General features: G+C 53.2%; 4 protein-coding genes across 4 annotated transcripts; all 4 read left to right on the top strand.

Annotated features, from left to right (window-relative positions):
- Window positions 1-534: 534 nt before the first annotated feature.
- On the top strand, window positions 535-1,653 carry N7532_008206 (uncharacterized protein; the record flags this gene model as incomplete). The annotated part of the gene is made up of 1 exon (XM_056620698.1): window positions 535-1,653. One exon carries the CDS (start codon window positions 535-537, stop codon window positions 1,651-1,653), a length of 1,119 nt encoding a protein of 372 aa, XP_056471504.1.
- Window positions 1,654-2,799: 1,146 nt separating this feature from the next.
- On the top strand, window positions 2,800-4,207 carry N7532_008205 (Rcd1-like cell differentiation family protein; the record flags this gene model as incomplete). Its single annotated transcript, XM_056620697.1, has 4 exons — window positions 2,800-3,289; window positions 3,361-3,516; window positions 3,582-3,957; window positions 4,039-4,207. 4 exons carry the CDS (start codon window positions 2,800-2,802, stop codon window positions 4,205-4,207), a joined length of 1,191 nt encoding a protein of 396 aa, XP_056471503.1.
- Window positions 4,208-5,624: 1,417 nt separating this feature from the next.
- N7532_008204 (putative PHD finger domain protein) lies at window positions 5,625-8,136 on the top strand (the record flags this gene model as incomplete). Its single annotated transcript, XM_056620696.1, has 5 exons — window positions 5,625-5,798; window positions 5,933-6,030; window positions 6,089-6,308; window positions 6,369-8,041; window positions 8,100-8,136. 5 exons carry the CDS (start codon window positions 5,625-5,627, stop codon window positions 8,134-8,136), a joined length of 2,202 nt encoding a protein of 733 aa, XP_056471502.1.
- A 1,912-nt stretch (window positions 8,137-10,048) lies between these two features.
- On the top strand, window positions 10,049-10,231 carry N7532_008203 (uncharacterized protein; the record flags this gene model as incomplete). Its single annotated transcript, XM_056620695.1, has 1 exon — window positions 10,049-10,231. One exon carries the CDS (start codon window positions 10,049-10,051, stop codon window positions 10,229-10,231), a length of 183 nt encoding a protein of 60 aa, XP_056471501.1.
- Window positions 10,232-15,916: the final 5,685 nt, after the last annotated feature.

Genomic DNA, 15,916 nt, shown 5'->3' with positions numbered 1-15,916 from the left:
TACATACTACAAGTGGGATGGTACCTGAATGCATGGACAGCATGCAATGTTAATCGCCTGACAGGCAGATCAAGAGGGCATAACGCATGGCCAAGCGTGAAAACAACAAACCCAAAAAACCACGAACTGTCTTTAATCTGAAACCCAGCCCCCTGTCGGCGTCACCACGGCGATCCGAGTCGCAGGAAATCGGGTGGTTGGGTATACGGCGGGAGGCTGGGAAGTACTCGAGTCCTCGCCATTTTCTCACCCTCCTACTTTTCCTTCCCTTTCTCTTCTATTCTGCACAACACTCCCTCTGGTTGCGAATTCAACGCATCCTTCCGATCAAATCCCAACTTGCACGCTGTTTGCTCGGAACGATCTGTTCGTATAGATCGCTCAAAGTATACAGCCACCACCCCCACACGCGGAGCGTCCAGCATTCCCGATCAACAACGTGAATTCCCAGTGTCGCATCCGAACCACATTCCTAGCACACCCTCGGCCGTCACTGGACTCCCAGTAGGGCGAGCGTTCCGTCGCTCCTCCGCGATGCGATCCGTTGCCGGCATTCCGTTGATCCTGTCGCTGATCATCTTCCTCGTTCTCACACCCACGGCACTCGCAACCCCGCTGTCCCTGGAGGAACAGGAAGGAAGCACTCTTGAAGCGCGAGGATGCTCCAACCCATGCGGCTTCTATAGCCAGCTGTGCTGCGCGTCCGGCGAGACTTGCACCACGACAGACAACGGTCAGGCCAAATGCGTCTCTGGCTCAAGCGGTAGCAGCGGCGGCAGCAGCGATAGCTGGGAGTACTTTACAACCACTTATGTCGTCACCGAAACCGACAAATCCACCATCACTTCCGTCTGGAGTAGTCGCGCTCATGCTGCGACTGGCTCGTCCTCAGGGACTTGCCGTGTCGATCTGGGCGAGTCCAAGTGCGGCAGCACCTGCTGCGACGCAGCACAAGAATGCCAGGACGGCGAGTGTGTCGCCGAAAGCTCTTCCGCTGCCATAACGGGCGCGGAGGCCACAGGAGAGGCGACTCCTGGCGTACGAGGAACGAGCAGCGGGGCAGCTACAGTGACGCAGACCTCAGCACCCACCACCACCGAGGGATTCATCGCGCCAGTGGGAACAAATGGGGCCGATCTGTTTGGAGCGAAGGCCGCTTCAAGTGGAGGTGGTTTGAGTGGCGGAGCGATTGCAGGTATTGTGATTGGTACAATTGCAGGTGTCATCCTACTGCTGCTCCTCTGTGGTTGCTTGTGTTTCAAGGGCGCACTGGATGGTCTTCTGGCCGCTTTGGGGATCAAGAAACGCCGCAGAAACGAGACGACTTATGTTGAAGAGCGCTACTCTCACCACTCGGGCAGCCGGCCTCGTCCTCGACCTGCGGGTGGTAGAACTTGGTTCGGCACGAGACCTGCGGCCTCGGACAGCGAAATCAGCGAGAAGAAGAAGTCCAAGTGGAGTGGCTGGGGCACAGTTGCAATTGTACTGGGCGCTCTTGCTCTTTGCTTGGGATTGAAGAGACACAAAGACAGAGAGCACGACGACGACGGATCTTCCTACACCTATCCGAGTAGTTATTCCTACTACACCTACGACACATACACAGGCAGTAAGTTCCCCTACCTCACCTGCGCAGATTCATGCGACAAATGAGCAGCACTGATATTCCGGAACAATCCAGGCAGCGAGAGTTCCGACAGACGAACTCGCGATACGAGAAGAAGCCGCAGATCGCGTGCACGCTCACGCCGATCCTAGAAGAGGCTTCCTCGAACACATCTAGCCTGGCATAAAACCAGACGCTCGTCTCGCCACGGGCTCAAACTGCCCGTTCTTTGGCAGTCACGATCTGAATGATAGGATCGATCCTTGCATTTCCGGGCGCTATTCCGTTTTTAATGATTCATGTATGACTACGACTCTTTTCACGGTACAATTTTTCGCAATATGACGATATGGCTGTTTTTCCCGATGTCGATACGGAGGGTTGATATTCGATTGAGTTTTTATCTGGTTCGCAGAGGATGAACCGAAACATGATTTGATGTACATATGAGGAAATGGGGTATGAGAATAAGAAATTCAAAAATTTCAATTAATGATACAGATACTGTTGGTTCCTGTTTCCAGCAGTTGACTGCAATTGTGCTACGAGGACCCGGGAAGGGCGTGAAGACTTGACGTCTCCTGCCATTCGGAATAGCGGTTTCACATACCCTCCGTTGTATGCGAAATCTAGAGCCAGTGGCCCCTGTCATTAGCATTCAATTGATAGAGAGCCAGTCAGCCGAGAAGCTAAAGGTTGCACGAAAGCAACAAGCCGTGATTGGGGCCGAGCTTGCAGGTTCAATGTGCCGTGGCCGCAAGGATAAACCCCGCGCCGACTGCAAGTACGATGTGAAGACATCCAGGAGGAACCGGGATCGAGCTCAGACGAAGGATGTCCTTTCCAAGTCCAGAGACCCGGTGTAGCAGCTAAAGGTTGCGTCGAGGAGGCAGGTTGAGGGCACCCAAAGGCCCAAGGCGCACCAGGCTAAGGCGGCCAGGGCACACAAAGGCTTAGTGGACTTCCGGACTCTCTCCCCGCCTTCGGGACCCGAACTTCTCTCTTCTCCCTTCAGGCAACTCTTCCCACCATTCATCCATGAATCGCGCCCCGATTCCTGTTTTCTGACCCGATCTTACAATCCTTATCTCATTCACGATACCCGAACGCTTCATCGGGCCGCCCAGTACGCTACATCACCCCCCGACCGAGGGAGCATTACGAGACCCCGAACCGAGTCATCATCGCTCGCCATGCTCCAAGCGCAGAGCCAACACGTCTTTTCCCACCAGCAGCAGTACCCGCAGGCTGATCCCTCGTGGCTGCAGCACCAGCAACATCAGCAACAGCACCACCAAGCCCAGGCACACCCCCAGCACCAGCAGCAGCATGCCTCCCTGGTCGCTCAGCAGCACGCCCAAGTCCAGGCCGCCGCCGCCGCCGCCGCGCAGCAGCAGCAGCAGCAGCAGCAGCAGCAACAGCAACACTATGGCCGTCTTGCCATGAGCGGCAACGGTACTGCGAATCCCGCGCAAGCCGCAGGCGGCGCTGGTGGCATTGGGGGAGAGGGTCTGGCGAACGCGGTCTCCGTCATGGACGGTGGGATTAGCGAGGAGAACCGCAAGGTCTTCATCTGGGTCGCAGAGCTTCTCGACCCCGCCCGTCGAGAGGCCGCTCTCATGGAGTTGAGCAAGAAGCGCGAACAGGTTCCTGAGCTGGCATTGGTAATCTGGCATTCCTTCGGTAAGTACCCAGTCGCATTATTGGGGATGTGCGACCCATTTGAGCCGACCGAGACTAACTGAAACCTGCAGGTGTCATGACGGCTTTGCTCCAGGAAATTATTTCTGTCTACCCCCTGTTGAACCCTTCTCAGTTGACTGCCGCCGCATCAAATCGAGTCTGCAATGCGCTGGCGCTCTTGCAGTGTGTCGCATCTCACAACGAGACAAGGACTCTTTTTCTGAACGGTACGATCCACCCTGTGACCTTGAGCCATTGAACTCGAATGCTAATTTCTTCTGTCTACCTCTAGCTCACATCCCTCTGTTTCTATATCCCTTTCTCAACACGACCTCAAAATCCCGCCCGTTCGAATACCTCCGTCTGACTTCGCTGGGCGTTATCGGCGCGCTCGTGAAGAATGACTCGTCGGACGTCATTAATTTCCTCCTTACTACCGAGATTATTCCCCTCTGCCTTCGCATCATGGAGACCGGCTCGGAACTTAGCAAGACCGTCGCGATCTTCATTGTCCAGAAGATCCTCCTGGACGATATCGGTCTGGCGTACATCTGTGCCACATATGAGCGGTTCTATGCTGTCGGCACAGTTCTAAGCAACATGGTGACTCAGTTGGTAGAGCAACAAACGGTCCGACTTCTCAAGCACGTCGTGCGCTGCTTCCTTCGGTAAGTTCTGCCCTTCCGCAAGAAGCATTGATCCTTCCGTCGATTAATTCGCTAACGATTTGACCCTTCTTCTAGATTGAGCGACAACAGCCGAGCCCGTGAGGCATTGCGACAATGTCTGCCCGAACCCCTCCGAGATGCTACCTTCTCTTCTGTTCTCCGCGACGACGCAGCTACCAAGCGCTGCCTGGCCCAGCTCTTGATCAACTTGTCGGATAACGTCTCCGACGGAGCCCAGGCGGCCATGTAACATACGAAAACGCATTTCTTTTCTTGCGGGATATCTCTTTGTTCAACTTATGATATGCATGGGACAGGTTTCTGGCGATTATCGGTCACAAAGGCGCAAAAGTTTATGGGTCAGCATCTGATGGACTCGCACCACCCTCGTCGTCATCTATCATCATGGTGCTGGGTCCATCACCTGTTTTCTCTTCGTTCTCTTCGGTTTTCACGCAACATTTACACTGGGACAGTTTCCGGGCTTCGGTGATTTTTTTCATGTCGATGGGAGGGGACTAATGTATTCCTATGTCCTTTTTTTTGCCAGCTGTGATTTTTTCTTGCATCCTCTTTGCGAGAGACATGATCTCAATTTCTGCCTCCCCCTTCGTCTTCCTGTTTTTCGTGGCGCTCGCACTCGGTGGCGTGGGTTTCCGGTTGGCGCTGTCGTTTGCATTTTACCCCCGTCGTGTTTGAGGCATTTTGAACCTTTTCTAAACTTGTGTAGGTATTATTTTAAACTTGATGCCTTTGGCCTTGTGAAACTGTCATATGGCTCTACATGACTCTTATATTTGAGTCGCGCTCCCTTAGAATAACCTGAATTGGCTTCGAACTCACTACATATAGATGGTCGACGCAGGGATGCATAAATCTGGCTGTCTCCATTGCTTCGCACCTTTCTCGATTTACCATTCGCGCACAAAAATTGCAACTAAGAAGGAAATATTATGATGCTGACAAAGACATCTCCCATTGTCTGTTCCGCCCATATCAAGCAGAAAATAGACGGCAATAGCGAGCCATGGGACCTCTGTGAAGCTGGTCCATGCCGCTCTACCGAGCATCCAAAACGAATTACCGGCAGAACACTGATATTCTTACCATACAAGATTGCGCAATAATATTCACCAACTCATGGTGCGCGTCCTCGTTGTTCTATCATGCTACTAGCAGTGAAAAAAGCTTCACGCTGCGTCTATACACATTCCTTTGCCTAAAACACGGGTCAAGGGAGTTGGTTCACAATATCATTTTTCATTCAATAAAACCAGCAGGGATTGTTTCGGTAGACAACAAAACCCGTAGGCTGGACTTGGATTCACTGGGCTCGAGTGAATGCTGCCTAGAGCAGACAGGATTTATTCCGCTAGCGCCCGCCCAATTTGTCCTATTTCGCAACGTTCGCAAACGCGCTCCTCACGTGACTTCCTTACTCGACGCGCCTTCCTCAAGCTCAACTCCGCCTCCGACAAAAAAAGAGAAGGGAGTCCACTCACCCTACCCACCTTTCGCACTCCTCGAGTTCGTTGCGAAATCGCAGCACCTCCTTCGTCACAGGAAGTTCGACTCGCAATCAACAGAAATTGCTCCTTACCAGCACCCTCTTATCCGCAGTACCTTCACCATTTCCGCCCCGGCCTTAAGGGCCTCATCCCACCACGATGGGATCGCGAAAGCGCAGCCACTCTGAGGCGGTTGCCGCCCCCAAGCAGCAGCCCGTAGACGACATGGGACTGCTCTCCCGCATTCGAAACTTCTGGCAATTCGCTTGCCTTATGCAGTACATTGCTATCTTCGGAAAAGTCATGAAGATCGACGAGGAGTTCGGTATTGAGGTATGTTCGATTGCTATCCTGTGGGACTATACCAATGGTGCGCATTGCGTCGCATCGATGCAAACGATGACTTGGCCCCTTGAAAGACTGCGCAACGTGAATTGAAAGCTGACTCGAATTCTGCTGAACCATAGGATCTCGAAGACGAGTGCCTGAAGCCCGAGCATTCATACAAGTTGTTGGATATTGGATTATGCCTCTTGAAGTGGATCTCATCGCACCGCGGCCTCACGTACGTGACTTGGTGTCCCTGCTGAACGTCCAAGGAAAATGCTAATTGATCGATGAAGGTTCGACAACTTCGACGAGTACACCCGCCGTCAGTACAATGCAAAGGCCCCTAACGAGCCCAATCCTTTCGGTTACGACGAAGTACCCCTACACTTCCTGGATTTCGATGTTTTTCTCAAGCTACGTGTCCTTCACCAACTTTCTGTCTGGACGTTCTGGAACCCGGACCGCATCCGTGACAAAATGCCCGAAAAGAAAGAGGGCGACCAGATCCAATGGGTACGTGATTCCCCGTCAATGTCTTGCCTAATGAATTGTCCGTTGATGGCCCCATTATAGCGCATCGAAGAATTCGGCTGGGATCGTGAAGGTCGATCCTACTTCGTCCTAGACGACAACCGCCTCTACCGCCGCACCGATCCTCCTATCCCCGCCCCCCAACGGACCAAGAAGAAGCCAAAGAGTCGGTCTTCCCGAGTATCCCGTACATCGAAGCGCGCTTCAGCTGCTGCTGTGGAAAATGGATCCGGTGAAGAGAACGAAGATGCCAACGGAGCCAATGGTTCTCATTTCGATTTCAAGTGGGAGTGTGTCGCAGTCACTCTCCCTGAATATCAGGATTTCGTCGACAGTATCCGCAAAAGCAAGGACGCCGATGAAAAGACTCTCCGCAGCCGCCTCGAGGAACATGTCCTGCCCATTTTGGAGAAAGCAGAAGAGGCACAACAGCGCAAGCGACAAAAGCGCGAAAAGGAATTGCTCAATATGCAAATGCTCGCTGGTGCCAAGCGGTCCAGCCGACTTGCAGCAAAGGAAGAAAAAGAGCGATCCGAACGCGATGCCGCCGAGGCCTCCCGAAAGCACGAGGCTGCTTTGGCCGAGGCTCGTCGAGAGCAAGCTCGAAAGCAACAGCTCGAACAAGACAGACAGTCTCGCATGATGACGCGTGAACAGCGCATCAAAGACCGCGAACAGAAGCGGATCTTGCATCAGGAGGAGATGGAGCGAATCAAAGAAGAAGAAGCGAGGCTTGAGCGAGGCGAGGGTCGTATCTCTGCACGAAACCTCAAGGCCGAGCGAGAAAAGATGCAGAAGAACATGGATGACCTCCAAGAGGAGTCCTGGGTCTTCGACTGCTCTGGCTGTGGAGTGTATGGAGAAAACATCGATGACGGAAGCCACAGCGTTGCCTGTGAGCGTTGCAATGTCTGGCAACATAGCGCCTGTCTTGGCATCATTAGGGATGATGCCGAGAAGGATGACTTCCATTTTGTCTGCCAGGATTGCAAGCGAAAGGAAGAGGAGGCGAACAAGCCCAAGATTCCACCTCTCAAATTTCGAGTCAGCACATCCGCATCTCCGTCCTCTGTGCCTCCGTCCTCTGTGCCTCCGTCCTCTGTGCCTCCGTCCTCCTCTATCCCCTCCCCTGCCTTTGTTCCCCTGCCTGCCTCTGTGCCTCCGCCCTCATCAATTCCTCCACCCCCATCTGCTCCTCCGTCTGATCATAAGCGGAAGGCTGAAGAGGACGTGAGTCCTCCATCTCCCACCAAACGGCCTCGAAATGGCCTTGAATCTCCGTCCACCCACAATGGGACACCGGGCCTAAGCCCGACGAAACACGACTCTCCCCGTCCCTCGACATCCGGCGGCCTGGCGAGCACTCCTGTGCTTCCGCCCTTCCACAAACTCGACCCAAGCCCGAATCTTATGGGTAGAAGATCGCCGGATGCGCCTATTCCCCCTCCAGTGAAGTGCATGACCCCGGAACAGGAAGAGCGTCGACGAAAGGAGGGGACGTCGACGCTGTTCCAGGGTCACACATATCCATACAATGGCCAGGCATACCCGATGTCCTCGCCATCCTCGATCCACCAGATCCCTCCTCTGGGACCGGTGGCGGCCTCTCCCCTGCCTGACCCCGTCCCATCTCCTCAACATCACACATACAACGGCCAGACCCAGCCATTGTCCTCCCCCTCGATCACCCGAATTCCTCCCCTGGGACCGGCGGCGTCCTCCCCTTGCCCGACCCCGTCCCATCTCCTCAGCACCAGCCATTCAGTGGCCAAGGTCGACACCCTCCGTCGTCCCCACCCAGAAATGCTAGGCAAGAGTAGAGACGTTCTTCTTTTTTTTCTTATTTTTCTTAATAAATTGATTTTCAATTCAATTTCAGTTCGATTTCAATTTCAATTCATCTTCATTTTTGTTTCATTTCCAATATCTAATTCGTATTCCTATTCATTTTGCATTCATTCTCAATTCATTCACGTTTCAGAACCACTTTGTTTCTTTTTCCTCTCATGTTCGTTCTTATTTTTTTGATCGATTGATTCTTTAATCTTCTATGATCTGGCATGGGATTTTTTGCTTTTGGTTTCGCTGACGCTTATAGATTATTATGACTTGTTGTTTCTCTCTTTTTTTCTCTGCTTCCCCCCCTTTCCCCCGCCTTTTGCTTTTGTTTGTACGATGTATCAGGATGGTTGGCAATCTCGGCGTTATACATTGGAGGCCGTCCATGTTCCAGGATTTTTGCGCAGCCGAGGGCTGGCCATATATTTCAATAGAAATGTCACGCGCGGCTCGTTCTAAACTCCTGTTGTGCATTTCAAGTAGCAATCGTAACACTGAAACGGCCATGCTGGAGACACTGGAGATACTAATTGACAGTGCTATACCAAGAGGATCACAAGCCAATCAAGAGGAGTTGTTTAGTTTTCAGTAGAACTAAGCTCTATACTGCACCGACATGGTAGTCATCAATATTCATCAATACCGGATATTATCTATACCTTAAACCCCCGGCGAACTATCACAAATACGTATATCTTTCCCTTCCCATCCGCGCTAGACGCAACGAACTGCGCTAGCGTCACGGATGTAACTTTCTTGTCTGCGAGATCGACCGGATGAGACTGTCGAAACAATTGCAAACAGATAAATTCGCGCATCGACGATCTACCGAACGATTGTATTTCGCAGTCCCATCACGCTCCGGGGCACGTTGCTGCGCATTTAAGGATACGCGATCACATCACGCCCCGAGACATGGTATATAGGACGGAGTAGATCGCTCCTTCACCGCTGAAGATGGCGATGTCTCGATCTAAATATTAGCTCGCCTTGGCAGACTAGTTTGCGGCTGGTGTGGACTGACACCGCGTCCAGTGTCCCTTCTTCCAGGCTCGTCGTCCCAGGAGGAAAATGGCGATCGACCGAGATGGACTAGACATGCAAGCGACGGCACTAAATATAAGCGCGGGGTCTACAACTTGGCCCGAGCTGTGCGGCCCTGGACCTGCTGGTGGTCCCAGTGCTCTCCGTGTGCGGAGAAAGTAACCCCCAAAATGAGCGGAAAATGATGGGGCAGGGGCCGCGTACCTGAGAACGTTTAGAGTGGTTTCAAGTGTTGTGGTCTCTGTGCTGTGCTGATCTGATTAAATGCTGGCCAGGAGAATACTAGATCTCTTAGCCGACGTGCAGATCGCAGCGTCCGTTGGCTGCCACAACAAAGTGACAGGTCATCTTGCATGCAATTGCACAGCCAGTCAGGTCACGACAAGACCATTGCGGCGCGATCAATTAATTCCATCTCGTCCGCCATCAGTGTAGGTGGGGGAACGATGTTCCTGATTTCTGCTTTCTCCCCGGTCTTAGGAGATCGTGGGTTGAGGAAGGAGGGATCTCAGCGTCTCAGTCAAGACAAAAACACGGCGCCGCCACACACATCTCTATACGAAGCCCCGAGACATCAAATCCCGTCGCCACCACCAACATTCACCAACACTACCTCAGATACTAGTAGTAGTAGTAGTAGTAGTAGTAGTAGTAGTAGTAGTCGTCTACTCGTACTATCGCTCACGTTGGTCTTCGTCATCATTCACGCCGGTAAATTCGGCCGCCAAAGGTTCTGCCGGGCTTTTCGTCTCAAAGTTTGTGACGCATCACGACCGCCCTGCCCAACCCTCCCGTTCCTCCCTGAGGGTTACCCGGTTCCCCCAAGTACCTGCCCCAAGATGCCCTGGGGCAACCCTTCCGGCTGTTCCCCTGAGAGGAGTGGGGACGTGGAACGCATCGGGATGGTGGATCACATCTCGATCCGCAACGCCTCCGATTGGGCCCCTGGCACGTTCGACGGCAGCTATCACATCCACTTGAGCGTCGAGCCGTCGAAGATGTGGTCTGGGCCTCGTGCCTGAGTATACGGAAGCGCTGGCATCTCCACGGAGCATACGAAGCTCTGGCACCTACACCCAAAGCGAGAGTCCTCGAGTCCTTGGGAAGGGTGGGACTAGTACACTCCGGCAGTAGTGTACGAGCGGAAGGGGCCGACTAGAGTCGACTACGCAAGGCCAAAAGAGACCACAAGGGATTCGCCGTTACGCTGTCAGGCTGATCAAAAGGCTCCCACATTGTCCGCGAATCTACCAGTCGCGCCAATCGGTAGGGAGTAGCCGCTGCACAGTGCGGATCCAAATAAGGCATTCAGACGTGCACCTCCTCTCCACGAGACACTAGTTGCGGATCGACGTGAGGCCCTGCCCTGTCCAGGGATCGCCCGATCGATGGTGGCCTTCAGCCACTTCCTCCTATTTTCCGTCGGATGGCTGCCGGAGACTCCCTCCGATCCTCCGCAAAGGAGTCCTCTAAGGAGGCGTCGCCTTTTTTTTCATCATTTCACGAATGCCACGCCTTCTTTCGTGTCGACATAGAGTTTGATGGGGAAGACCGTTTATGGGCAATCAGGAAGCGGCGAAAGGCAGGATGACGACGAGGGAAGAAGCGCTTGCCCCTCCCTTTTCTCCCTCTTGACTCCACTCATGCAACTCATTTTGCCAGGTGGACCCGTCCGGCACGAACCCGTCCACTTGCGGGGTATCGAGTGCCATGGGCGTGCGACACGCCCTACCTGACTCTATGGAGGGACCGGATCCGTTGACCACAAGCTGTGCACGTTGCCTCTCGAGCTCCCTCCTCCGACCCTCCGATCGTATCAGGCGTTTTATCGGCGTCAGGACAGATACGGTGGAACACCGCAAGTAAAGCCTCCCCCCCCACCCACAACTAAGCCCTGGCCCCCATACTGGATGGCAAGTGTGAGAAAATAGCGCGAAGGTATTTGTCACGGTCCAACCAATGCGGACGGCTCCAAAGGGAGATTGAGCCGGCTCATTATTCCTCTGTATTTACGACCTGGTGGGCTAGAGCAGAGTGGGTTAGCAGGACAATTGCATTTACTCTTATCCTTCGTTAAAAAGCGATTTACGGATACGATGTACGATGCTCGACCGAGACGATTAGAGGACACCAACTATGCGAGATGGTGACCGCTCGACTTGGTCCGAATTACAGAATTTGGTACAATGGAAGAACTTACTACTTCCAGGGACTCAGTCGCATTTGATATCTCATCTGGTCTCTTGCTTGACACTGTTCCATATACTTCGCTATGACGCTGCACATCTGTCCCCAAGCGCCCTGATCGCCTCTCAGCATTTTTGATCGTCATGATCACCCCTGATCGTCGTGAACTCAAAGCAGGGAAGACAACCGGTTTACCCCAAAATGCTTGTCTGGAGCACTTCGTTTATTCCGGAGGAGTCGCTGGAGATGGCATCCGGGTGGTCTCTATAACTTCGTCCCCGAGAACTTGTCCCCGATGATGATACATGTCGCCACCAGTTCATAAAGTGAAGTTCGCGGAGGAACATCGAGACTATCACGAGCCGGTTGGGAGACAGCGCGCGGGAAAGGTGACTTCTTCATTGGCCCAAGGTATAGGGTGGGCCATCGTCTGTCGCCCAAGTGGGCGGGAGGCTACCTCCTGTGCTTTTCGGATGAGCTCGGGCGAGATGAAGAGCAACGGGTCAAATGCGATGGGGCCGTTGAAAGGGACCTTTCGTGACGAAGCCTTACCTGCCTTTCCGAAAAGGCACCAGAAACTCAGTCTGCCACCGTTTACCCTGTTGAGTAGGCACGGTCACCACGATGAGCTCCGTCGATCATCCAGCCGGGGAAATGCGCTTGGACACGATGGAAGGGCGGGCAAGCCACCAGTCAGACACCGGGATGAGGTTGGCGGAGGAGAAAAACGATGGTTCGGACCAGACAACCTAAAATCGAACCCTTCCAAGCGCTCTGGTCGGAGTTCATCATTAGGGCTTTCGGCGAGGCCGTGCTCAGATGACCAGAGCGCCTCTACAACTAAGCGAGAGTTCTCACCACTCACAGGCGCACTAGGAGACACCACGATTTGACTGTGCCGTCAACTATGACGAAAACAGTCACACCCTGTCTAACCCAAACAGTCCGCGACCAATCCGCGGTGGAGACGCTGCCTTTTTATCTTCCCCTTTTTTAGTGTCACTGCTCAGGCAGCCGTGTGGGACACGATGTGTCTAGGCCACGCGCGGAGGGGAAAGTTTCGTGCCTCTTCACGCCTCTACACGAGTCATGTTGTCGTGAGGGTGATCTAAACTACCACTCGCTAACTCAACGTTGGAGAACGAGAACCGCTCGGCGGACAATCCTCGGTCAATCCCACCCCCTTCCATTATGTGGTGACTGAGCTAACGAGAATTGCTTATTCGAGGACATGATTGAGCTTGGCAAATGCACAGCAGCATGCATCCTGTCAGAATTGATTGTTTGGGGGAATGCGGCCACCACGTGGAACGGTGTACGTATGTAGGGTGGTAGGTATCCTGGTTACTCTGGAGAGCGTAACTATCAGGCTCAATTGCGCTGTTGGGCGAACGACCCCATTGTCACGCGTACTCTTGCGTAGGGAAGGCCCCATCATGTTCTGGCCACTGCCGCCAGCTCTCTCTTAATCGGTGTGTGGATATAGGTATCTCACCAGTCTGAAGCTAAGCTAGAGCTAAGCGCCGTTAATACCTTGTGGTATTATTGCTGTCTTTCTATTCCGATATATAGACACAAAAATCGAGTATGATCGCCCGGCGCCAGGGCTATGTCGATTGCGGCGGTTACATCTGCGTGACCCTGGATCGATGACGAAAACCCCATGACGAGGAAACTCGTGGCGGTCAAAACTATGAAGTCTTGCGTCAGTTCCATGCACAGATAGACAGAGCACGGTGCAGGCAAGGAAATGATTCATATTCCGCGTCATAGGGCTTGCTGTGCTGGAAAGTGGACGGAAGCGCCCCGGGCCCGCACGGTAACGATCCAAGCTCACGACATGAGGATCGACAGCCGTTAAGCAAGTAATTGGCCACTCGTTGGCAGGGAAAATCGGCAAGAGAGGCCCGCCAGTGTCGCCAAGATGAAGGGTTAGGAGGCAATTAACGGTCCACCAGGCCACTTGAAGCAGTTGTGGAACGATTCACTGAAACCCAGGCAATCAGGTGGCGAGGCATGAAGGCACGCGCTAGTGGATCTTGTGCGACTTGACTGTACACACTGGCGAGAGACGCCGGCGGGGTGGCCAATTGTGAGATTGGTTTGAGTGTTGGTTTCGAAAGTTCAGACCACCAGTACGGAGCGCAGAATTAGTCCCGTCCAAGATGAGAAGGCGGATGGACCGAGATGGACGAGAGTGCAAGTTGTTGGTTGCATGTTGCAGGTCGCAGCCATGCGCAGCTTCACGTCTGTCTAGCACATTGCCTTCTCTGTGAGCACTCTTCGTGGTGGATAGGTAGAGCGAAGCATACCGGGAGCATGATACCGTACCGTTCAGGGTAATTTATTGCTGAATGTACAGAGAAGTCCCTTCTCTAAGGTTGGGAAGCTCAGGAAACAACGAACTGGCGGGGAAGTCAGATCTTCGGCAGGGATAGACCTTTGCTTAATGCCGTGGATGATCTTTTCTGCTCCTTCCTGCCTTCATCTCAGCAGACTACTTCACCCGTCTGATTTCCATTTGAAAGAATGCTTCAGGAAAAAGAAAAGCGGTCAACCTGACAGGGTACAGAGCTTGATCGCGATGGCGCCCACGTTGCTCCCCTCACGTCTTTCACCTTCTCATTGATACCCTTGCTTGACAGGGGTGGAGATGGAGATTGCCCGCTGCGATGGCGAATGAATATTCATGATCCTATCACGTCGTGTCCCAGCCGCCAAGTTCCTGGAGCCCCCATGCAACATGACAGGCTGGGTTATAGGAATTCGGGGACCATCCGTGAGCATTTGGGCTCGAGAGTAATTCCCGAGTGTATTTGACGGTTTGTCGGCAGTGAAGTGCCAGGGCTTTCATTCATCGAGCTGCGCACGAGCAGTGAGTAGTATCGCCAGCCTGTCAGTGGGTTCCTGGCGTTGTTGGGACGGTAAGACCCACCCTCCAAATTCGTGACAGATGTCGTGCCCTGCATAGGTTCCCTGGGAGTCGATGGGTGAGCACTACTCATGCTTAGCACTAGTAAATTTTGTGATTTTTAGATATTTAGAAATTTTTCGACCGCTGGGCGTAGAGAGCAAGGGCCTCTTCCCACGTGGAATTTGTCAACTCAAAGCGCTGGACGATACGGCGGGTCTTTGCCGCATGGCAGAGGGCTGAGGGACCTGCAATCGAGGCGGCTCCTACCTTCCCTTCACGTCAATCAGCCCATTCTGGGGCGCAACTTCCAAATAAACATACTCTGCAAAGAATACCAACTTCATAATTTGAACATGAAGCACAGATGAGGCTGGCATGGAAAATCTTGAAACCGAGATAACTTCAGCTACATCGCCGGAATTGGCATGGGAGATTGAGGCAGTGATGAAACACTTTTGTTCTGACTGCAGTCTCTCCTCCTGATTTAGCTCCGGTCAGACGACTATATGGACTGGGATATAATTTTGGGGCTAGAGCGATGGTTTTTCATTTCATTTAATTTCCTTTTTTTTTTCTTTTTTGGAAACCCGGATCAGGAATTCCCATTCTGGTCCCATTCCTTCTCAGGTACCAACGTCTTCTGAGAATGGAGACTGCAGGGAGGCTCGGAGTTAGAGGCCTTGCAGACGGGATCTGCTTGCCGGAGGATCCTTGCTGTTAATCGAGGTTCTAAGGGTGGAGAGGGGAACCTGCAGGGTTATAATGTCAAAACACGGGTCGAAGGGCCTGAGCCCTCGACTGAGCCCCTCTCACGTCGTCTATCATCGGCCACATGATTATTTGGAATCACGTTAGATCGCATTCAAGGAGACGAGAGAGTCGAAGAGGCAGACTGTGGCGGTCGGTGGAGTTGTGGGCTCGGGATAGTCATGGCCATAGTGACGTCTCCCTGCGGGAATTAGGTGCTGTCAGTTGACTGCAGGTCCCGCGTTGTAGAGTGCTGACAGGAACCACCTGAAGAGGGGCGAAGTTAAGCTCAGCGAGCAGGATTCTCAGCTCAATGCACCGGAAATCTGCCCTCCAGTCCGCTCTGGCCCTCTCACTGCAGGGGCCACGCTGCGCCTTCAAACCTTGCCAGGCCACATGGCATTGGCGTTGATCATTGCCCTGTCAGATTCGAAAGTGATTCGAGCAAACAAAGAATCTGCTGCGGCCGAGCAACACGGGAGAAAAAACGTGGCGGGGCGCATGTTCCCACGCCACCGAGGACCGCCACGGCTTTCTCGAACTCAAGTTCGTCCACTCCTGCAGGTTCACCGCAATCCTTTCCGGCTCCTCAGTTTAGTCCCCGAGAATATTGCGAGGGAGACAAAGACAAAGACCACGAGGTCTGCTGGCAAGCTCCCTCCAGTCCATGTCTAGCCCTAGAAGGCTGGGGCTCATCTGCTATACCAAGTCCGGCGAATGGCGTCGACGCGTGCTTGTGGAGATATGCTCCTGATACCCCTGTCACCTGCATAGTAACCGATCCCAGATATCGCGGAGGTAATCGTGTAATTGTAGGTATCGCGGGTGTTCAAAGTAGCTCGAGTCATGGAGTGGCCGT

This window comes from Penicillium argentinense (genome assembly GCF_028826775.1).
Source record: "Penicillium argentinense strain IBT 30761 chromosome Unknown utg000009l_segment0_segment0, whole genome shotgun sequence".
NCBI lineage: Eukaryota > Fungi > Ascomycota > Eurotiomycetes > Eurotiales > Aspergillaceae > Penicillium > Penicillium argentinense.
Note: the sequence above shows the minus strand (reverse complement) of the source record. Positions and strands in the feature narration are given on the sequence as shown.